The sequence below is a fragment of the Dendrobates tinctorius genome, unplaced genomic scaffold (assembly GCF_039654945.1).
Source record: "Dendrobates tinctorius isolate UK_male_01 unplaced genomic scaffold, ASM3965494v1 ptg000211l, whole genome shotgun sequence".
NCBI lineage: Eukaryota > Metazoa > Chordata > Amphibia > Anura > Dendrobatidae > Dendrobates > Dendrobates tinctorius.
This window is the reverse complement of record NW_027361878.1, coordinates 29,415,059-29,438,978: the sequence shown is the minus strand read 5'-3', so window position 1 is coordinate 29,438,978 and position 23,920 is coordinate 29,415,059. Positions and strand designations below refer to the sequence as shown.

At 45.2% G+C, this 23,920-nt stretch overlaps 1 protein-coding gene across 2 annotated transcripts in view; it reads left to right on the top strand.

The window, feature by feature from the left end:
• The window catches only part of LOC141058417 (neutral alpha-glucosidase AB-like), a 48,525-nt gene that overhangs the window by 8,127 nt on the left and 16,478 nt on the right, over nt 1-23,920 (top strand). For both annotated transcript variants that reach the window (XM_073554666.1, XM_073554665.1), the window contains 14 exons: nt 10,660-10,747; nt 11,078-11,144; nt 14,551-14,647; nt 14,922-15,102; nt 15,184-15,337; nt 16,650-16,885; nt 17,689-17,815; nt 17,887-17,966; nt 18,036-18,179; nt 18,257-18,353; nt 18,437-18,538; nt 22,691-22,934; nt 23,253-23,317; nt 23,836-23,912. In XM_073554666.1, the coding sequence (XP_073410767.1) occupies nt 10,660-10,747; nt 11,078-11,144; nt 14,551-14,647; nt 14,922-15,102; nt 15,184-15,337; nt 16,650-16,885; nt 17,689-17,815; nt 17,887-17,966; nt 18,036-18,179; nt 18,257-18,353; nt 18,437-18,538; nt 22,691-22,934; nt 23,253-23,317; nt 23,836-23,912 (1,759 nt within the window). The remainder of the gene's footprint in view (nt 1-10,659; nt 10,748-11,077; nt 11,145-14,550; nt 14,648-14,921; nt 15,103-15,183; nt 15,338-16,649; nt 16,886-17,688; nt 17,816-17,886; nt 17,967-18,035; nt 18,180-18,256; nt 18,354-18,436; nt 18,539-22,690; nt 22,935-23,252; nt 23,318-23,835; nt 23,913-23,920) is intronic.

Below are 23,920 nucleotides of genomic sequence, written 5' to 3'. Positions count from 1 at the left end.
GTATTCAGCCTCTTATTTTTGACAGAGGAGCTGAATGAAACCCCCCTGACCCCCAGCCTTAGCTTTACAAGAAGTGTTTTAAAGAATAGCTAAACTTTCAAACCAGTTTAAATCAATTGGCTTCCCCACCCTCATTCTAACTTACCTTAGTCCTGCCAGTTTTGTGTTCCTACACTGTGGTATCAGCCATGGTTCTTGCCATTCACACCTGCTCTGTCTCCCCGACATCCACCCAATATTTTCTCTGGCAAGTGTCTACATGTGTAGTCACCCAAGATGGCATCAGCCCCAATCGGAGGCTTCCTTTTCCTGTGAAATCTGATTCGCAATAAGGAAAGGAAGGCTCTGATCAGTTCTGGTGCAATCTTGGGTGACTCCATATGTAGTCACCAGCAAGAGGAAATATCTGGTGGACATTGGGGAGACAGAGTGCGATGCAGCGGTCAGGAGCGCTGTACTGCTGCAGGACTAAGTAATGTCATAACAACAAGGCCCGAGGAGACAATAGAGGTAAACTTGCTTAAAAGTTTAGCTACTCTTTAAAGAGCGATTGTCTTTACTCATTTGTTATACCTGTAAACAGGAAAAGCTACATTTTAACATATATTACAACTTCTGCATTTCCACATAGTTTATGTGGGTCTACCGTTTTTACAGAGTAGCTCATGTCGTCGTAAACTTCCCAACAACTGTCCTTTCTTCTACGATATGAAATGTAGTGGTTTCCTTGAACATGCATTATAATGGCTCCTAATGTATAACGTATATCTGATATGATCACTTGAGTGGGGAATTCAGAGATTCGTTGCTTTCTCGGTAAACCAACACGTGGCTCTATTATAAGATGTGGTCCTGGTTTGTAGATAATCGTAGTACGTTGGCTGCAGTTGGGTGTACATGGTTTATTAATGACCTTAGATGAAATTTGCATAGCACGCTCAAAACCATGTTTTACATCATTAGTGTTGATTGGCCAAAAGATATTGCATCGTTCTTTGTTGTTTTTACATGTGACATTTTGACATGTAGATATTTCTGTTGAACTGGGGATGTCTTTTAAAAACAATTCTACTGTATGGCCAATGTAATCTTCTGCATCCAAACTCGTAATTCCACCTAGAAGTGTGTGGCTTGTGTAATTTTCCTGTATCAACTGAGCTCTCTTTCTGTACATGTTTTGATTTGCCCCAAATTCCACAAAATACTTAACAACACCCAAAAATGGGTTTTCTGAGTTAGTTATGAAGTTTCTGTATGAGTCATAATCAACAAACATGGTTGACAAACTATGAAGCAAAGAGTCAAATGGGCAAGTATTATTGACCTTATACACGTTATTATTTATATTAATGGTGTTCAAGAGATTCCCATTGCGCAGGATACCTAAAAGTTTTCGTGAACAAGGATCATCAATTATTTGACATATATTTGGATACGGCGTTAAATATGTTGGTCTCTTCTTGAAAGGTATGTTCAGTGGGGAAAGTAAATCCTTGGACTTCAACGATTTGTTATCACCTTCATTTTGTGCTATGGGAGTATGTACAATTTTCAATTGAGAGTTGGTTTTACCCCGCCAACATTCTTCTTCCCTAAGCTCTACCACACTCTGTTCCGTGTTCCTACTTTCTAAAACACTTGTTTCTTTCATAAATTGTTGAAGAGGCAGGAGAGTGTCTGTCAGTTTCTTTATGTGTTCACTAACAACTTCTTTTTCATTACTTTTTTCCTGCTGCCCATGTTTGTCTATGGCAGATTCATCGATGACCTCTTCCTTTTGCAATGTTACTAAACTGTTACTTTCTGTGACATGTACAGCAGCTGCCATTTTTGAGCGCCCACACAGAGCACTTAAATGCAATGCAACAAATTTGTCAACTCGCATTGGAGTTTGAATATGCTGAAGAATGGAGTTCTTCAAAAGGCCAAAATCTCCCTCAACTGATGCAGAAGAGGCTGTTTTATTTGGTGATTTAAAAACTGGTTGCATCACAGATGTCCAAATAGGAAAATACTTCAGAAGGTGAACTAGAAAAATCTGGACAGAAGTAAGGGTTTGGCTGTTCCCCTTGTTCTAGACTTGCAGTTTCTGCTTCTTGCACAATGTCATTTAGCCATCCTGACAGTGGCTCACTATAGTTCTTTTCATTTTCATCACTGAGTATTTCAGTCTCCTGACAATTCTCCAGATACTCATCAATAATTCTCAAATTCCCAGTCTCAATGCAATGGCAAAGGTATGCCTTTGATGTTTTATATTTTGATGTTTCACGATCACTGATGTTACCTGTTGTCTCAGATACACAAAGAATAAAGGTACTGAGAACAAGCTGTTTAAGAATGTCAAATGATTCACACTTGACCAGAAGTCCAACACATCGTATATAGAACTTCCTCACAAGTTTTGCATTTTTTGGAAAGCACTTCCACCGACATACAGTTTTAATCAGGTGGGCAACATCTCCTCGTACATAGCATTTCGGTTTTTCACTTTTATTGCCAAGTAGGAGGAACAAGCAAGTCCTCAAGTATGTGTTAAGGCTACAGTCATTTAGAGCTCGTGACAATGCACCAAGTAATGCATGAGAAAAGTCACAGACACATTCTTTAGGCAATTTCTGCACATCCTTTATCCATTTTTCCAGCCAAAAAGTTATAGTTGGAGTATCTTGAATTTCACTCAACATTTGAGATACACTCATTTGTGTATTCTCAAAGTTAATAACAATCTCATATAAAAAAATATGAGCAGACAATTTATTTTCTCTTTTTATTTTTAATACCAAACTCCCTGTGGCATCTACTTGAATGCGAGGGAAGCAATGCTTTGAACAATACTTCTTAAAAATATATATTTGTTCCTTTGACCAATAATGAACAAAAAAACCATCATATGAGATAGTATGAATATCTCCTGCATACTTATGAGTACTCTTCATCTGAGACAGTGATAAAACTGGATCTTTCAACTTTGGTGTACCAAACATCCTATCCATAGCTTCTTGCCTAGCATCTTGACAAATTCTTAGTGATGGTATGGTTGGTGGTTCCTTTTCTCCAAATGCTATTTCGGAATCAATTGTTTCTCGTCTCCAATTGGAGGGTAAAGTTTTTAACATTTCTTCTCCAAGTTTCCTTCTCTTCTCACCTGTCAACTGATTTTTTTTGGAGTGTGGTATGGGTCTTGTGTCAGGGGCTCGAACATGAAGAATTAAAGGGTTTCCCAGATTAGGTTCCTCTTCTGCAGAAATATACACTGCTGCTTTGCACTCTGTGCAATGCCCATTTGCAGTTAAGAACTTTCTTGCTTTGTCTTCACCCATACGAACTTTGATCCTCCTAAAGGAGAAGGCACATGGGAGTCCATGCTGTTTATAAAGAACCTCTGTTATAATAGAAGTCCATGCGTGTTTTTTGAGCACCCTGCGCCTCTTTTTGCTGTCACCCTCATTATAGAACACTGTTTTGGGCTTGATCTCTAAGTATTGGTCATAAGGGATTAATACATGCCATAGAAGTGTTGGTTCTCGTCCCTGTGTGCGCACAAAGCCACCCTCTGAAGAGTGTTCCTCTGAAGAGTTTTCATCAGATGTGCTTGTGTCAGGCCACAACTCCTTAATTTCTGTATCTTTTGATTGAGGCAAGATGTTATGTTCCATACGTAAGAACGTCTGCAGATCATACCTATTTTGAAATACATAGTCATGTATCTGTTTGGGTTTAAATATAGCCTGGGAAGTTTCTGATTCTTCCATCAAGGAGCTATATTTCTGCAAGGAGGGGTGAGAACATACTTCCCTCCAGATAGGATCAGAGGCTGACTTTAACTCTCCATTAGCATTGAAAATGCCAGGATAAGATTTTAATGTGTTTTTTAATGTCTGACTATCAATAGAGGGTTTTCGTGGCATCTAAAAACAAAAATAGGAAAACAATTAAATGGATAAGCTAGTATGTTTTTTTCTTGTCACTAATAAGATATTAAAAGGTATATGTCTAGTTAGTGTTATGCCACCCTCACATCAGCCATAGACTCAGTCGCTCCTCTCATGCATGTTAAAGTGCGACAAACCAATAGGCAACCCTGGCACAACAACCTCACCAAAAAACTTCGACAAGCATCCAGGGTCGCAGAGTGGCGTTGGAAGAAAACACGCCTGCCAGACGACTTCACTGCTTTCAAACAAGCTACACTTGCCTTTAAATCAGCCATCACCTCTGCTAAACAGACCTATTTAACAAGCCTTGTATCTTCACTATCCCACAACCCAAAACAACTGTTCAGCACATTCGACTCTCTCCTCCGCACACCACTGCCACCTCCAACTCCCCATATCTCTGCTGAGGACTTTGCCACCTACTTCAAAAACAAGATTGACCAAATAAGGCAAACCTTCACAGTTCCACCACCCCAACCGCTCCACATACCAGACCTCTGCCCCTCCCTAATAACCTCCCTCTCCAACATCACTGAAGGAGAGCTTACTCATCTCCTTTCCAAATCACGCCTCACCACCTGTGCACTTGACCCCATCCCTTCCCATCTGCTCCCCAACCTCACTAACATGATCATTCCAGCCCTAACCCATCTCTTCAACCTATCCCTAACTTCTGGTACCTTCCCCTCTGCCTTCAAACATGCCACCGTAACACCCATCCTCAAAAAATCAAACCTTGACCCAACTGCTATGCACAGCTATCGCCCCATATCACTGCTCCCATTTGCTTCCAAACTCCTTGAATAGCATGTCCATGCTCAACTTTCCTCCCACCTCTCATCTAACTCCCACCTTGACATCATGCAATCTGGCTTCCACCCCCCACCACTCCACTGAAACTGCCCTGACCAAAATTACTAATGACTTACTAACAGCCAAAGCTAACGGACAATTCTCCATCCTCCTCCTTCTTGACCTGTCCTCTGCCTTTGACACAGTTGACCACTGCCTCCTGCTATAGATTCTTTCTTCCTTTGGCATCAAAGACCTCGCCCTATCCTGGATTTTCTCATACCTTTCTGACCGCACATTCAACGTCTCCCACTCCCACAATACCTACTCATCCCGCCCCCTCTCTGTTGGAGTCCCCCAAGGCTCTGTCCTGGGGCCCCTACTTTTTTCTATCTATACTCTTGGCCTAGGATAACTCATAAAGTCCCATGGCTTCCAGTACCACCTGTATGCAGATGACATTCAGATCTACCTCTCTGACCCAGATGTCACCTTCCTGCTGTCCAGAATCCCAGAGTGTCTATCAGCCATATCCTCATTTTTCACCTCTCGCTTCCTAAAACTCAACGTAGACAAAACTGAACTCATTATCTTTCCTCCACCTCATGTATCTTCCCTACCCGATCTATCTATTATGGTAACAGCATCACGCTCTCTCCCACATCTGAAATCTGCTGCCTTGGAGTAACTCTCGACTCTGCCCTGTCCTTCAAACCGCACGTCCAATCTCTTGCCACCTCCTGTCGCCTGCAACTCAAAAATATTTCCAGAATCCACCACCCTCGGATCCTTCAAACAGAACCTGAAAACCCATCTTTTCAGGAAAGCTTACAGCCTGCAATAACCATTCTGCCGCCTCACCACCGCTGCCGCCTCACCACCACCAGAGCTGCTGCACCCCTGACCTTCTGTCTCTTCCCCACTATCCCGTAGAATGTAAGTCCGCAAGGACAGGGTCCTCTCCCCTCTGTACCAGTCTGTCATTGTAAATCTGTTTACTGTTAACGATATCTATAACTTTGTATGTAACCCCCCTTCTCATGTACAGCACCATGGAATTAATGGCGCTATAGAAATAAATAATAATAGTTTCAAATAAACATTACTGCATGTAACATGGAAAGTGATCCTACTTAATTGCCAATACACCATGGACATCTCAGTGTTTTGGTTGGAATTTCATTGTAAAGTTGAACTGTCATCAAAAAATAGATTTTGTTTAAAGGGTACCGGCACCTTTTTTTTATTTATTTTTTTAATTCTGTCATGCTGTGGCTGCGGGCCACAGCATGACAGTAAGGTATGTGCGGCAGTGCGGCGGGACATGTCCACCAATGCCGCTGCACCGGCCGGGGGCCCCCTACCCCTGCCGAATCTGGTGAGTGGAAACCTTCAATGATCTGGTGATGAACCAGGTCTTTAGGCATAACGCCACTGCCGCTGAAGCCCACCCACCCACAGCCATTGAATGGGCCAAGAGCCAACGTCACGTGACGCAGCAGTCTGCTGCATCATGTGATGTTGCAGGGGGCGTGGCCTTCATTCCAGGAAGTGACCGCATCGCAGCCACTCCTGGCCTGCCCCCGGCGCAAGGACCTTGACTCATTTAGCATTTTGCCAGATCAGTCAAGCGATTCCTGGCTCTGGTGGCGGTAGGAGGGGGGACGTTGCATTTGCAGCAGCACTGCGGGCTGCAGGAGGCCTCGGGCACAGCTGCAGCTGCACACCGTTTTCTGTCATGCTGTGGGCATCAGCCACAGCATGACAGAATGCAGAGTAAAGGTTCAGGTACTCTTTAAGGCTTTGTCCATGCTCACAATTTTTCCCCATCAATGACTGCCATCATGGCAGGAAAGAAAAAAAGGTGAGGTGACGGTCCCATTCACTTTGAATCGGACTATCATTACAATTTTTTGTTTCCCCACTACTTCACCGTCCCGTCATGTCATCGTAAGACTGGGTGGGAAAGTAGTGGGGAGAAAATGCTGCTAGCAGCCTTATTCTTGTCGTCATTCACTGATGGTCAGAGCACGGCCTGTCGTCTGCCCCTCAGAGAATTAATAATTTTCAATGCAGTTTCATTTCTCTGGCCCCTTCTCCTCTGGTTCATGAGCTGGAGGTGGTTGGATCGCTGACATCTGGCACACTCTCGTGTACTTGCAATCTGCACATGAGCCTGCATGGAAGAGAACAGTGCCACAGCAGGGGAGTTCCTCAAGTATACTGGATGATGTCCGCCATCTAAACACAGAAGCTGGAGGAGGAGACAGATAAGATAATTAGCTGCCTCAGACGGCATGCCTCTGCACACCCATCAGTCTGGGAATGCCTCTTTAGTGGTCTGTGAGTGCCTCTTTAATGGGCATCATGCTTTTCTTTTGGATTTATATATGTTGGTGTGCTTAAAGGGAATCTTCCACCTAATGCTACCCTATGCAGCTGTCAGCAGGCCTGTATTGTCCTGCAGACACACAGAATAATGACACCAGTGGCGCTCCACTCCGAGGTGCCGTCTGGGTGCTGCAGCGCCCAGAACTAGGCGCATGCCAGCTATCTAATAGCACGACTAGGCTGGTCATGTGGTCACTAGCCCAGCTCTGCTGCCAGTTCTCAGCATTTCAGTGAAGCATTCAACACTCGTGTGAATGACTAATATCCTATATATGAATAAATTGGCCAACACAAATAACGTAATGGGGAGGCTTGAAGTAAAGGACTGGTGGCAGCTACTTGGCACATTTTCCTATTGTGCACTTATGTGCTTAAAGTGGGATTAAATTTCGCAACACACAGCTCTGTACATCCATTCTCCTGCCGCCATCCATATCTGCACACAATGACCAGCAGATCCATACACACACTCATGCACAGATTACACACAGCAGATCAGACCTTCCTGCATAGAAATATGCCATACGTAGGAAATCAATACCGACCTTCACATTTAGTGATCACACTTGTACGAGGATGTGTTTCGCTGCCTGCTCTTATGACTGAAGTGAAGCTGAACATCCAAAGGGTCACACACAGGGTCAAACAGAGGGTGGGATCAAAATCACTCAAAAGTTGATACATTGTGTTGATAAAACTACATGCAAATGTAAAAGGAGCTAAGTGGGTTTTCAAGCCATTGCCCCACCTGGTTTTTCCACATGTGGTTTTCAGTGGCATCATGCAGTGCTTAGGGAGCTGATGAGTATGTGATCGGCTCCATCATGCTGCGTTCCTCTGTTCCGCCGCTATGCCACCTGTTGCTTTTCCTGCCCTGTATTTAGCTTTCAGGTAACTTTTGATAAGTCATAGACGCATATCAATGTTTATCTGCTGACGTAGGCTAAGTTCACACTGCTTAAATATGACACCTGTTTTCTCTGAGCCGGAATTAAACTCTGAATGTGGTACTGCAGGGGTTCCTTGGTGTCTCCTGCTGGCGGGGTGACGTCGCCCCTCCAGTTTCCTATGCTGGGGAAACGCCAGGGAACCACAGACAAGCCCTGCAGTACAAGACCCACAGGTAGCCGACAGCAAGGGAGGCCATGAGTACCGGTGCCACTGCAGCGAAGCGGGAGGACGATGTGCAGGGGAGCACTGCTCACCGGCATCCCTCTGTTGTGGCACTGTAAGGATTCCCTGAGCTTTCCCGCTGGCAGGGTGACGTCACCCCACCAGCGTTCTGCAGCCTGGGGAAATCCCGGGGAACCCCTTCAGCACCATACATCACATGCTCACATTGGATTACAGATCAGCTACTACCAGGGGTTAAGTTCTGGGAAAAAACTGTGGGAACGCACCAAGATTTCCTACTTGCCCCCACTCTGATGAGAGTTACACAAACGTAGTAATGAAACAATACTGCCATACTGTGACTGAATAAAACACCATGCAAAGACCAATATTACTCCTATACAGTGACCATAGATAGGCAGAAACTAGCTACACAGGCGCTCTGCAGACCGCACTAGTGGTTATGTTACCTTTAGGCCTCTGTCACATGATCATATGCGTATTGCGTGCGTTAAAAATGCAGCGTTGTCACTGCGCATTTCCCATCATATTTCACGCAGCCCAGTGATTTGTATTAATGGGCTAATCGTGTAATATGCTACAGAATAGAACATCCTGTAATTGTTATTTTTTTTTTACACGCATTTGCGTATGCATGAAAATAACGCATATGAGAATAAACGCATCGGTTTCAATGGGTACATTTCATCGTGAAATACACATGCGTGAAAAACAGCTTATTACACGACAAAACTAAGATCATGTGAAAGAGGCCTTATATCCAGTGGTCACATGCGACGTTTGCTGTTACTGGGGTCATTTGCTTTTCCTATTTCTAGTCTAGACCGCCACAATGAATTTTCCAAGCCGCTACTTGTCTCTGTAGGATTTTGCATTCAGACAGCTACGGGTTAGCCCTCCCCAGAAAATGATCGGAAATATCTCGGGAACGAAAGGAGATCTAACGTTAATTTTTGCTGATCAAACCGGATCTAACGAATATCTATCAGAATCCATCCAAAAAACGGCAAATTTCAAATTAGGGGGGCTAACCCGTACCTAACCCCCCCACCTGACACCCCCAATATTTCGGGAACGAAAGGAGATCTAACGTTAATTTTTGCTGATCAAACCGGATCTAACGAATATCTATCAGAATCCATCCAAAAAATGGTAAATTTCAAATTAGGGGGGGCTAACCCGTACCTAACCCCCCACCTGACACCCCCAATATCTCGGGAACGAAAGGAGATCTAACGTTAATTTTTGCTGATCAAACCGGATCTAACGAATATCTATCAGAATCCATCCAAAAAACGGCAAATTTCAAATTAGGGGGGGCTAACCCGTACCTAACCCCCCACCTGACACCCCCAATATCTCGGGAACGAAAGGAGATCTAACGTTAATTTTTGCTGATCAAACCGGATCTAACGAATATCTATCAGAATCCATCCAAAAAACGGCAAATTTCAAATTAGGGGGGGCTAACCCGTACCTAACCTCCCACCTGACACCCCCAATATCTCGGGAACAAAAGGAGATCTAATGTTAATTTTTGCTGATCAAACCGGATCTAACGAATATCTATCAGAATCCATCCAAAAAACGGCAAATTTCAAATTAGGGGGGCTAACCCGTACCTAACCCCCCACCTGACACCCCCAATATCTCGGGAACGAAAGGAGATCTAACGTTAATTTTTGCTGATCAAACCGGATCTAACGAATATCTATCAGAATCCATCCAAAAAACGGCAAATTTCAAATTAGGGGGGGCTAACCCGTACCTAACCCCCCACCTGACACCCCCAATATCTCGGGAACGAAAGGAGATCTAACGTTAATTTTTGCTGATCAAACCGGATCTAACGAATATCTATCAGAATCCATCCAAAAAATGGCAAATTTCAAATTAGGGGGGGCTAACCCCCCACCTGACACCCCCAATATCTCGGAAACGAAAGGAGATCTAACGCTAATTTTTGCTGATCAAACCGGATCTAACGAATATCTATCAGAATCCATCCAAAAAACGGCAAATTTCATAGTTGGGGGGGCTAGCTACGGGTTAGCCCCCCCTGGAAAAGATCGTAAATATCTCATTTTGTAGGGGTGATCTAACGTTAGTTTTGGTTGATCAAACCGGATCTAACAAAGATCTAACGAATGTAGTCATTTTTTACCCAAATTCTCACTAAGGGGGGGCTAACCCGGGGGTGGTCCGATAGAGAGCTTCACGACCGAGCGGCAGAGGATGACGGCAGTAACCCATTACACATAGCCTTAGACGTCACGCCCCTTCATCATCACGTGCCCTCTTCATCTTCTAACCCTCTCCCTCCTCTCTACCTTGCCTCTGTTTCTCTATGTCCCATCCTCCTGGAAGCGTCACTCCTCACCCCTCGTCTTTGTTCGGCTTGTAGTGATTCTGAGAAGACGGATGAACCCACTGGAAGTGATGATGAAAACCAAGGAGAGGAGGAAGTGGCAAAGGAAGAGGAGAGCAAGAAGGTGAGAAAGGGGGATGACTGATATTTTTATGGGATAATGTACAAGGGAGGGGAATAATAGACAGAATGCTAATGTGCGTCTGATATTCGGGCACAGTGATTCTAAGGAGGATTGTGCAAGTGGCGTTCATTTTCCTGTCTTACGCCGGCCAAGATGGCCAACATTTAGATGCCTGGCGGGTACCATACGCATCTCAGATTGGCGCGATACCTGCCGTGCCGGGCATCAGACAGTTGCCTTGCAGTGATAGACGTGTTGCAGGACCCCTTTTGGGCAGTGATCTGGTTAGTCCATGTAATAACACTTCCTATATTTTTTATTTTTGGCCAGGAAGAGGAGGATGAGCCAGGAACATGGGAAGAAACCTTTAAAACTCACACGGACAGTAAACCAAATGGTAAGGACTGTGGTGACTGCAAATGGAGATCCCAGCTCAATAATGGAGGGCAAATCCATGAAGTTTCCTCTCGACATTACAGTTCACATGTGCCCATAAAATGTCCTCAGACGAGTCAAGAACCAGTTTCTAAGCCATCCCCAAAATCGGAGGTTCTGGCGAGCTTAGTAGGAGATGCCCTGGTTGCTCTAAGAAATCACAAACCATCCTCTGTATAATAATATATTGAGCTGGTGCGGTCTGATCACATTAAGAGACGGGGAGGTTGGCGTATAAGCCGACCACAGTGGTAAATGGAGAATGCTGCTCCTGGGTGCAGCTATCTCTCCTGTCACTGCGGCCGAGGCACCAATTATAGGAGGTGGGTGCTTAGCTCCGTGTTGGGCATCTTTTCGTTAACGGCATACCCTGTGAATACGCCAATGCTGTCTGCCATGAGACAGCTTCCCGCCACAAGAGTTATCAGGTCCCCTGATTGTTTCCATCCACCACTGTAGTGACTATACTTTCTTATGTTGCAGACAAACTTTGCTTCTTTCATTCTGCACAACGCCATATGAGATGTGGCAGGACTAGGTTGGAGGGTTATCTCTTACCCCAAACTAGTCTGGCATGACACATGATAGGACTGCTGGACATCTCAGCATGTGGGCATTGTGCAGGCATTCCTACCTTCAGGGTTCCCTTGAAGGCCAAGACTCCAAGGCATGTCCCATTAAAGATTTAAAAAAAAAAAAAAAAATCAAGACCTCTGTGTATGTTACTTTTTTTTTTTCTCCCACCATATTTTTCTTTTAAAATGCTAGGGACCTGGAAAACCCCAATAAATAATGCACCTCTTGGAGTGAATTTCGTATGTCTCGTTCGACTTATTGGGGTACACAGGATAGTCTGGTGCCACCTGGAGGCTGACGATATTTTTTCATGTAGATAAACTCTCCTCCCCAGCAGACTATACCTCACCTGCTGGAGTCAGGCTTCCTCAGTTTTTGTAGTGTCCCTTTTAGGCACGGTCTGTCTTAGGTTAGGCAGGCGCTAACCATTTTGCTTGGGTGTTTCAGATGGATGTCTCAGGGTAGAAAAGTGTAATTGTGCACTGTTTCACCCATGTAGCGACAGAGCGTACAGGCTGTAATTGTTCAGTACGTGTCTACTTGCATCGGTGGGGCCAGACCAACGTACCGTGAGACAGTATGGTAGTCAGGTACTGGGATGGAGGTCCGTAAGCCAACTACCTCTTGCCTACCACCCCAAATAGTGCGGAACTGAAATTAAAGGGATACGGATCTTCTGGACAGGTAAATATAACCCTCTCGTTCCCCCTGTTCCCCACTCTCTATTCCTGTCCTTGGGGTGGTGCTTACTAGAGGCTTTACGGCTTAGGAGGAATGAAGGGACGGTCCTGTTGCAGAGGCCAGGTGCTGCTGCTGGCTGTCCTACTTGCTTTTCTCAGCGCTCCTTGTCTGGTCAGGGTTAAAAAGGTCAGTGGTCTGAAGTGGGACCTTGCTTTTGCTGCGCGACTGCCTGTGTATTCCTTCAGGCGTCGTTCTCTATGGATCCACACCAACAGGGTCTGGCCTGCTACCGGCAGAGAGAGAAGAGCAGCTATGCGGCAAGGCCCCACTCCAGCCCAGCAACCTGTTTAACCCCGACCAGATAAAACCAAGGGGCGCTCCGATGGGCAAGTAAAACAGCCAGCAGCAGCACTTGGCCCCTGCAACAGGACTGTCTACCACCCCAAGCAAAGAAATAGAAGCGTATAAGAGTGCGGAACCAGGGAGGAGAAGGTAAGAAAAGGCTCACAACAGCGTTACGCCTGTCCTGAAGATTTGGATCCTTAATCTTCTCCATCCAAACAGGTGATATGTGGGGCAGCAGACAAGAGCTAGTTAGCATATGGACTTCCATCCCAGTACCTTACTACCGACTGTCTCAAGGTACATTAGTCTGACCACACGACGTCAGAGAATACGGACTGAACAATTGCAGCCTGTACTCTCCGTCGTTAAGTGGGTGAAACCATCTATGATCGCTGTTACCCAGAGACATCCATCTGAAACACACAAGCAAAATGATTAGCGCCTAAAGGTACTGTCACACTTAGCGATGCACCAGCGATATGACGCGGTCAGGATCGCTGGTGCATCGCTAAGTGGTCGCTAATGAGCTGCCACACAGGCAGATCTCGCCAGCGACATAGCAGCGGTCGGGGGTCGTTACTTACCTGTTAGACGAGGCGATCCTGACGTCCTCCCGCCCGCGTCCATGCGTCGCTCGTCGGCGCCACAGGAAGCCCAGCACAAAGCTGACGATGAGAAACGGTGCAGGACGTTCTCGCGCGATCAGCGATAACCAGCGGGGAGCGGTCGGAGGTAAGTATCACACATAGCGATATCGCTGCTAAGTCACAAAAACCAGGGACGTTATAGTGATATTGCTAGCGATATCGCTTAGTGTAACAGGCCCTTAACCGAAGACAGGTCTGAGACAGACTTTGCCTTCAACTGAGACTGCAAAGATTGTGGAAGCCTGAGTCCAGCAGGTGAGGTATAGTCTGCTGGGGAGGAGCAAGTTTTATTTAAATGCAATGATAGTGTCAGCCTCTAGGTGGCAGCAGACTATCCCATGGTTCTGTGTACCCCAATGAGATTAACAAAATGGATTTTACGATTACTGGGTCCTGGAGCGGTGTTGTTATCTTCACATTACTTTCACAGATATGGATGTTTCATACAATTGTGAAGTACAGTATTCAGATGTACGGGACATCTTGTTCTCCGGGATCCATTTTTGTGCTTGCGACGCCATTTTGTTTACGAGTTAAATTTTGTAACTTAACTAGATGAAAGTTCACGGTTGTTATGAAACCAGACTGTTCCAGCTTGTACAAGATATGAGACCCTAAAAGAATGTGCTATTGTTCTGTTTTCTACGTCACGCAGCTAGGGACATATTCCGATTTTCTTGCAATACTATTGGCTTAAATGTATTACGATTCTATTGGTAGCTGTATTCTTTGCATAATTAAGCAGAATGCTATGTAATGTGAGATTCAATAAACGGGATTAGTGGTCTGCTTTGATCCTCCCATACAGAGACACATCTCCGTGTGGTCATTCTCAGTTGCTAGCAACATCCTGTGAATTAATTTGGAAATCACCTGGTCAGCCGTGAAGGGTTAATTTAGCCCTCCCTCAACACAACATTTGTGGTCCGAGTACTGCGACGTCTGTACCGGTCACAGCTCATCTGACCCAAACTCATCAGCCTCATGTGAAACTATTAAGTCAGAGTCAGGAGTCCAGCTGAGGGTCCGGACCTCATAGGCCGTGCTCGGACCGTCAGTGTTGGACACTTTGAAACCAGCCAAAATGTGACTCGGGTGTAACGTGTTCATTTGTTGCAGGTCCTTCTTCTGTGGGTCTTGATTTCTCTTTACCGGGATTTGAACATGTTTACGGGATTCCAGAACACGCGGACAACCTCCGACTACGGACAACAGAGTGAGGAGATCTTGTGCACTTCTTTCTGATTCTCATTACATTAATTCCGTCGTCACCTCGCTTACTGATGTCCCATAATTGTGGACCCTCAATATCTTCTGTTCTCAATATATCATGCCCATCCTCACCTTAAAAACCCCACACTGAGGTCATGGAAGCATACTATAGGGGCTGTCTCTTAAAATCATGGTGGTGGTCTTTCTCTCTGTTGCCCTCTTGCCCCTTTTCTCTGCGTCTGTGATCACATTAGAAATGACTGTTTTTGTCCTTGTAGGAGCACAGATCCTTATCGGCTCTATAACCTGGACGTCTTTCAGTATGAGCTGTACAACACCATGGCTTTGTATGGCGCCGTGCCCCTCTTGCTAGCTCACAATGTTCAGCGCACATTAGGTATATTTTGGCTCAATGCTGCTGAGACCTGGGTTGACATCAGCTCCAACACAGCTGGCAAGGTGAGGGCAACGTGGGTCTGAAAGCGATGAATGACACATCGGGGGGATGGCTGGTTGTTAATATGCTTGTATTCCCGGCAGACTCTTCTGGGGAAGATGTTGCAGTACATGCAAGGAGGTGATGAGACACCACAGACGGATGTGCGCTGGATGTCGGAGAGTGGGATCATCGATGTGTTCATTTTACTTGGGCCTTCACCGAGCGATATCTTTAAGCAGTATGCCAGTCTGACAGGTATCTAGCAATTCTTCTTTGTGATACATCGTGCTCCCCACGTTGATTGGCATATGTGCAGAGCGAGCTGTCAATGTGCCGGGTTGTGCAAACCTGTGCCGCTCAGTATACTAAGCGATGACTGTAGCTGCTCCGTGCATGACAAAGCCGGTGGCTCCTGGGAGGAAATAAGTTCCTTTTCTCCCTATAGCTGCACTTTCTATAAGGTGGACGGGCAACATTGTAATGCTAATTACCTGCAGATTAACCCTATGTCTGCAGGGATATGGCAATTTCCAAGGTGATAGGTCTGTTGTGTTTTTTTTTGTTTTATCAAAAGGAGTGCGGGGCTGATGCCAAAGAGCTTCCAATACACAAGAAAATAGAGATGACACAAAGTACTTGTGGTGTGCGGTCCAGGTATTCATGCACAGCTGCACGAACCGATCATCAGCTGGTATCTGTATATGTCCAGATATCATATGCCTCTGAATGCACGGAGGATGCTGGAATAGGTGATTGAATTCTGAGCAAGAATGTAGGACGGAAGTGCAGAACCAGTTAGATTCATAAGATGCTTGCCTAAAAATGTGTTTTCAGGTCACGACTAAAACTGTGGACACAGAAATAATCTGACTGTCTTGGGTAGTGCATTCCAGAGAAATGGTGCAGCACGAGAAACGTCTTGGAGATTAGAGTGAGAACAGATTTTGGAGATGTTAGTCTTGTATCATTAGAAAAGGAGAACACAAGGAGGGCTAAGATGTGGGATGGTGCAGCACTGAGGAGAGCTTTGTTTGGGAGATGGATAAGCTTATATTGTATGCTGTGGTGCATGGGCAACTAGTGCATTGACTGGCACAGCATGGAGGCTTCTGGGTATCATTTGAAAAGGGCTAAGTGCAAACATGCAGGAGGCAGTGATATTTATATAAAAGGTAACAAGACTGCTCACTGCTTTTGTCCCCTTAGAGCAGCAGCTTCTTGTCTTAATAGACCAACTTTTACTGCTCTTAGTAAAACTTACAAATCCCTGATCACAGCTGATGTTCTGCAGTTCTAGTAGCGTCCTGCTGACATTACACCAGTTAATCCATACTATATTTCAGCAGCACACCCCGGTACCAGGCAGCTGTATCATCTGCTGACCATGGGCAACTATCATTATTGTACACCCTGGTGATTACAGGAGGAGCAACGCAACCTCGAATATTCCTCATCTTACCAACCACTTTAGCATCCCAGATTGCATATGTTGATTTCAGGAACATCACCAGGAAACTGAAAAATGATCATCTTTGCTAAATGTTTCTTTCTCTCCACCCTTTTACAGGCACCCAGGCTCTGCCCCCATACTTCTCCTTGGGCTACCACCAGTGCCGATGGAATTACAACGACGAGGAGGATGTGCGTAATGTGGATGCCGGCTTTGACGAGCACGATATGCCTTACGATGTCATCTGGTTAGATATTGAGCATGCTGATGGAAAGAGATATTTCACCTGGGACCCTCACAAGTTCCCCACTCCCAAAAATATGCTGACTGGATTGAAAGCGAAGCGCAGGAAGGTAAGATGGTCAGCTTGCATCAAGACTGCATAAGGCTCCGCTGACGTCTGCATTGGCGGGACAGCCTTCATATTTATCCAAAGAGATGGCACAGTGTCGACACCTCCAGTAATGACTGACCCCCGCTAACACCATTATTTACTTGTCTGGTGCCGTTTGTATTTGTCATTTGATAGAAATTTTTGTTTTTCTGTTCCTGTAGCAGAGCAGGAGTTCAGAATTCTTTTAAAAGAAGGGGTTGTCCACTTTCGGAAACTCTCTGGGCCCCGGGATGCAGTTTTGCCTTTAAAAAAAGAAAAAACTTAAAAAAAAAAAAAAAACTATTTTACTAGCCCTCCGTGAGTTCACGGAGTCTCTTCCGCTGCTATTGGTTTCTTATTGTCTGCAGCGCTGACATCACGTCGACAGCACTGCAGACAATAATTGAGCTCAGCTGCTGCTTTGCTCAAGTTGACAGCAGGTCGGTGCTGCTGACTATAACTCACTCGGTGCATAGGCTTTCTTGGACCCGAGGAGGGTGAGTAAAGCGCACCTTTTTGTTTTGTTTTTTTGAAAGAAGAAAAAAAAATCTGCAACTTGGGACAGGTTTTTCAAAATGGAAAATCGCTTTATAAAGTAGTTTTGTGTTTTTCTTGTATCAAACTTTAGCCTAGTGACGGGTTTTCCGCGTTACAAAGGAAAAAACTCAAACTTTAAAAAAAAAAAAAAGCACCCTCTCTTCAGTCCTTTCTTCTATAGTAGAGGATCAGTTTTTTGACTTGGTGTAGCATTTGTTTTTATATTGCTCTTTTCCTGTATTGCAGATGGTGGCGATTGTTGATCCTCACATAAAAATAGACAGCGCTTATCGGATTCATAGCGAGATCCGGTCTCGAAATTTCTATATTAAATCCAAAGACGGGAGTGACTACGAGGGATGGTGCTGGCCAGGTAGGTCTGATCCATCGCAGACTGCGGTCACGTCTCGGGCTGCCGTGTTTTCTTACGCTCTTCCTTTGCAGGTTCTGCCGCCTATCCCGACTTCACCAATCCAGACATGCGAGCCTGGTGGTCCAGTATGTTCTCCTATGACCAGTATGAGGTGAAGTGCTGCCAATTGTTCTTCGGTCTTTATTTTGTGCCATTGCTTATGTTCTTGTTTCCTCGTCAGGGATCTATGGATAACCTTTTTGTTTGGAACGATATGAACGAACCGTCTGTATTCAACGGCCCTGAAGTGACTATGCACAAAGATGCCGTACATTGGGGTGGCTGGGAGCACCGAGAGGTTCACAACCTTTATGGGCTGTATGTGGTGAGTACTGCATCGTATGTGTATATGGTGTATGGTATGTGGTCTAGATCCAACCTTCTGCTATTCTATACGTATAGCACAAAGCCACCGCCGAGGGTTTGATCCATCGTTCCGGTGGGAAGGAGAGACCGTTCGTCTTGACCCGAGCCTTCTTTGCAGGGTCACAGCGTTATGGTAAGAGTAACGGTAAAAACCGGGGCTGCTCTGGTACACTGGACATCTGATGGTTACAGGAGAACTTTCCTGTCGTTACCCAGGTGCGGTGTGGACAGGTGATAATGCTGCAGAGTGGGAGCACTTGAAGATCTCTCTCCCCATGTGCCTGAGTCTGGCTCTTGTTGGGATCTCATTCTGTGGAGGTTTGAGCCATTTAATTTTATTTATTTTATTTATTTTTAATTATGGTTTGCAGGGACAGTGCCACTAATTCTTGATTTTGGCCAGGGTCTGACTTCTGTGACCCTCTTTAACCCCTTCACGACCTTTGACGCCACGTAGGCGTCATGAAAAGTCGTGTCAGAACGACCCATGACACCTATGTGGCGTCATGACTTTAAAGCCCCCCTGCGGGTCGGGTGACCTAGGTCACTGAAAGGTCACCCGACCCGCAGATACAGGGGGCTTTGTTCTTCGCCACAGGGGGCGTGGCTTCGCCCCCACGTGGCTACGATCGCTCTGATTGGCTGTTTCACTTTTAACAGCCAATCAGAGCGATAGTAATATTTCATCAATGAAAATTGATGAAATATTACAATCCAGCCATGGCCGATGCTGCTGTAGCATCGGACATGGCTGGAGACACCGATTCCACACCCCCCACCGGCGATCGCCCCCCCCCCGCAACTGAATGACAGCGGCGATCTGCCGCCGCTGTCATCATCTGCCCCCCTCCCATTCCCTCCGCTCCCCGCCAGCTTCCGATCCCCCCCTCACCCACTCTCACCTCCCCCGGCACCTTCTAAGTCCCCCTGTCGCTCCCGGTGTCCGGCGGGTCCGGTTCATGGGCGCCGCCATCTTAGAAAATGGCGGGCGCATGCGCAGTGCGCCCGCCCGAATCTGCCGGCTGCAGATTCCATTCTTTCATTTTGATCACTCTCACAGTGATCAAAATGAAAGAAAAAGTAAATAAACCCCCCGATTATCACCCCCATAGGTAGGCAGAACTAATAAAATAAAGAAAATATTTTTATTTTTATTTTTCCATTAGGGTTAGGGTTGAAAAGAGGGTTAGGGTTGAAAAGAGGGTTAGGGTTAGGGTTGAAAAGAGGGTTAGGGTTGGAAAGAGGGTTAGGGTTGGAAAGAGGGTTAGGGTTGGAAAGAGGGTTAGGGTTGGAAAGAGGGTTAGGGTTAGAGTTGGAAAGAGGGTTAGGGTTAGGATTGGAAAGAGGGTTAGGGTTGGAATTAGGGTTAGCGTTGGAATTAGGGTTAGGCTTGTGGTTAGGGATGTGTTAGGGTTAGGGCTGTGGTTAGGGGTGTGTTGCGGTTAGGGTTGGAGTTAGAATTGAGGGGTTTCCACTGTTTAGGCACATCAGGGGGTCGCCAAACGCGACATGGTGCAACCATTGATTCCAGCCAATTTTGCGTTCAAAAAGTCAAACGGTGCTCCCTCCCTTCCAAGCCCTGACGTGTGCCCAAACAGTGGTTTACCCCAACATATGAGGTATCAGCGTACTCAGGAAAAATTGCACAACAACTTTTGGGGACTAATTTCTCGTGTTACCCTTGGGAAAATAAAAAATTGGGGGCTAAAAAATTATTTTTGTGGAAAAAAAATGATTTTTTCATTTTCACGTCTCTGAATTACAAACTTCTGTGAAGCACTTGGGGGGTTCAAAGTGCTCACAACACATCTTACATACGTTCCTTGGAAGGTCTAGTTTCCAAAATGGGGTCACTTGTGGGGGGTTTCCACTGTTTAGGCACATCAGAGGCTCTGCAAACGTAACATGATGCCCGCAGACCATTCGATCAAGTCGGTATTTCAAAACGTCACTACTTCCCTTCCGAGCCCCGACGTGTGCCCAAACAATGGTCCCTCCCCACATATGGGGTATCAGCATACTCAGGACAAACTGGACAACAACTTTTGGGGTCCAATTTCTCCTGTTACCCTTGTGAAAATAAAAAATTGCGGGCTAAAAATTCATTTTTTGAGGAAAAAAAATGATTTTTTATTTTCATGGCTCTGCGTTACAATCTTCTGTGAAGCACTTCGGGGTTCAAGGTGCTCACCACACATCTAGATAAGTTCCTTGGAGGGTCTAGTTTCCAAAATGGGGTCACTTGTGGGGGTTTCTACTGTTTAGGCACACAGGGGCTCAGCAAATGTAACATGACGCCCGAGACCATTCCATCAAAGTCAGCATTTCAAAATGTCACTACTTCCCTGCTGAGCCCCAACGTGTGCCCAAACAGTGTTTCCCCCCACATATGGGGTACCAGCATACTCAGGACAAACTGGACAACAACTTTTGGGGTCCAATTTATCCTGGTACCCTTGTGAAAATAAAAAATTGCCAACTAAAAAATTTTTTTTTAGGGAAAAAAAAGATTTTTTTATTTTCACTGCTCTGCATTATAAACTTCTGTGAATCACCTGGGGGTTCAAAGTGCTCACTATGCATCTAGATAAGTTCCTTAGGGGGTCTAGTTTCCAAAATTGGGTCATTTGTGGGGGAGCTCCAAAGTTTAGGCACACAGGGGCTCTCCAAACACGACATGGTGTCCGCTAACGATTGGAGCTAATTTTCATTTCAAAAAGTCAAATGGCGCTCCTTCCCTTCTGCGCCCTGCCGTGCACCCAAACAGTGCCCCCCCCCCCCACATATGGGGTACCAGCATACTCAGGACAAACTGGACAACAACTTTTGGGGTCCAATTTCTCCTGTTACCCTTGTGAAAATAAAAAAATAGCGTGCTAAAAAATCATTTTTGAGGAAAAAAAATGATTTTTTATTTTCACTGCTCTATGTTATAAACTTTTGTGAAGCACTTGGGGGTTCAAAGTGCTCACTACACATCTAGATAAGTTCCTTAAGGGGTCTAGTTTCCAAAATGGTGTCACTTGTGGGGGAGCTCCAATGTTTAGGCACACAGGGGCTCTCCAAACGCGACATGGTGTCCGATAACGATTGGAGCGAATTTTCCATTCAAAAAGTCAAATGGCGCTCCTTCCCTTCCGGGCCCTGCCGTTCACCCAAACAGTGGTTTATGACCACATATGAGGTATCGGTGTACTCAGGAGAAATTGCCCAACAAATTTTAGGATCCATTTTATCCTGTTGCCCATGTGAAAATGAAAAAACTGAGGCTAAAAGATAATTTTTGTGAAAAAAAGTACTTTTTTTTTTTTTTTTTTACGGATCAATTTGAGAAGCACCTGGGGGTTCAAAGTGATCACTATGCATCTAGATAAGTTCCTTGGGGGGTCTAGTTTCCAAAATGGGGTCACTTGTGGGGGAGCTCCAGTGTTTAGGCACACAGCGACTCTCCAAACGCGACATGGCAAGCGCTAAATATTCCAGCATATTTTCCATTCAAAAAGTCAAATGGCACTCCTTCCCTTCTGAGCCCTGCCGTGCGCCCAAACAGTGGTTTTTGACCACATATGAGGTATCGGTGTACTCAGGGGAAATTGCCCAACAAATTTTAGGATCCATTTTATCCTGTTGCCCATGTGAAAATGAAGAAATTGATGCTGAAAGAAAATTTTGGTTGGAAAAATTAAAATGTCCTTTTTTTCCTTCCATGTTGCTTTAGTTCCTGTGAAACACCTAAAGGGTTAATAATCTTCTTGAATGTAGCTTGAGGGGTGCAGTTTTTAGAATGGTGTCACTTTTGGGTATTTTCTGCCATATAGACCCCTCAAAGTGACTTCAAATGTGAGGTGGTCCCTAAAAAAAATGGTTTTGTAAATTTTGTTGTAAAAATGAGAAATCACTGGTCAACTTTTAACCCTTATAACTTCCGAACAAAAAAATATTTTGCTTCCAAAATTGTGCTGATGTAAAGTAGACATGTGGGAAATGTTATTTAGTAACTATTTTGTGTCACATAACTCTCTAGTTTAACAGAATAAAAATTCAAAATTTGAAAATTGCGAAATTTTCGCCAAATTTCTGATTTTTTTCACAAATAAACGCAAAAATTATCGATCTAAATTTACCACTAACATGAAGCCCAATATGTCACGAAAAAACAATCTCAGAATCGCTAGGATGCGTTGAAGCGTTCCAGAGTTATTACCTCATAAAGGGACACTGGTCAGAATTGCAAAAAATGGCCAGGTCATTAAGGTCAAAATAGGCTGGGTCATGAAGGGGTTAATCAATAGAACAAATCTGCTTCATGCCACAGTGTAGTCCATGTGGCTGCACGGTTAAAGACAAGTGGAACCTACAAGTAACATCATTACTAGGTCATCCGTATTGCAATCAGTTGCGCCCTGGATTATATTAGCGATATATGAATAGTAAGTGATTATAAACTATAGTCTGCTTCAACTTTTACAGCGGATGTTGGCGGTTTTTTCAAGAACCCCGAAACTGAACTGCTTGTCCGCTGGTACCAGGCCGGGGCATATCAGCCTTTCTTCCGTGCTCACGCGCATTTGGACACACCTCGACGTGAGCCCTGGTTACACGGAGAAACCAATGCAGATATTATACGTGAAGCCCTACAGGAAAGATACGCGCTCCTTCCATACTGGTATACACTGTTCTACTCCGCACATCGTGATGGCGAGCCCGTAATGAGGTGAGGGGATTGTTCAATGCTGGGAAACTGGGGGGGGATAGAAATGTGGGGTTTAGAGGGTTTGTCCCCCCCTTTAGTCCTTGGTCCTCTACCAGTACCGACGCGCTCTGTTTCACCTGGAACAGTTCTGTCTCATTTTAAGGATTAAGATTGTGAACTGATCACCTAACTGCCGGGAGACACAGCCGACATCGCTGAGCTCAGTGCTTGGCTGCAGCGCTGCGATGTCGCTGGCGATGTCAGCGTCCTTTTAACATTAGAAATCATGGAAAGCAGATGTCAGTAGTGATCTAAATATGGAGGCTTTGTATATTTTAGGGCTCTCTGGATCGACTTTCCATCAGACGTCTCCACATTTGCGATGGACGACCAGTATTTATTGGGTGAGCCGATTATCCACGTCTGTGCATATGTACCTCTCTTATCAACTCTAGGAGTCTTTATTTTGACACTTAAAGTGGTTTTTCACTTTCACAAAAGTGGTGCCCAATCAATTGCTTGGTTGGCAGCCAGCAATCACAGTATTCGCCCCTCTCCAGGTCCCATCACTGGTTTTTCACCGCTTCTTTGGGCTGCAACGGTGACGTCACAACTGAAGCGCGCAGCACAGCTGCGGCCAATCACCGAGCTAAGTGACTCATGTCGTGTGTTTCAGCACAGCAGCTGAGCCACGTGAGTGGATGCAGCCGTGATGTTCGCTTTTGTCAAGACGTCACCGATGGACCCGGAGACGTTCTATTTGTGTCTTGCCACCATGTTGTCACCCCTTCTTTGTATGTGGAAAACCCCTATAATTACTTTGTTTTTTTGAAAAGCGAAATATACGCCATTATTATTTGTAGATATTATGGTATTTTGGTAGCGCCTGTAATTTTTGGTTCTGCTTATGAACATTGTGCAGGCTCTGGACTTCTGGTGCACCCTGTAACAGAGAGCAATGCTCGCGGAGTGCAGATCTATCTTCCTGGGACCGGAGAAGTGAGTGC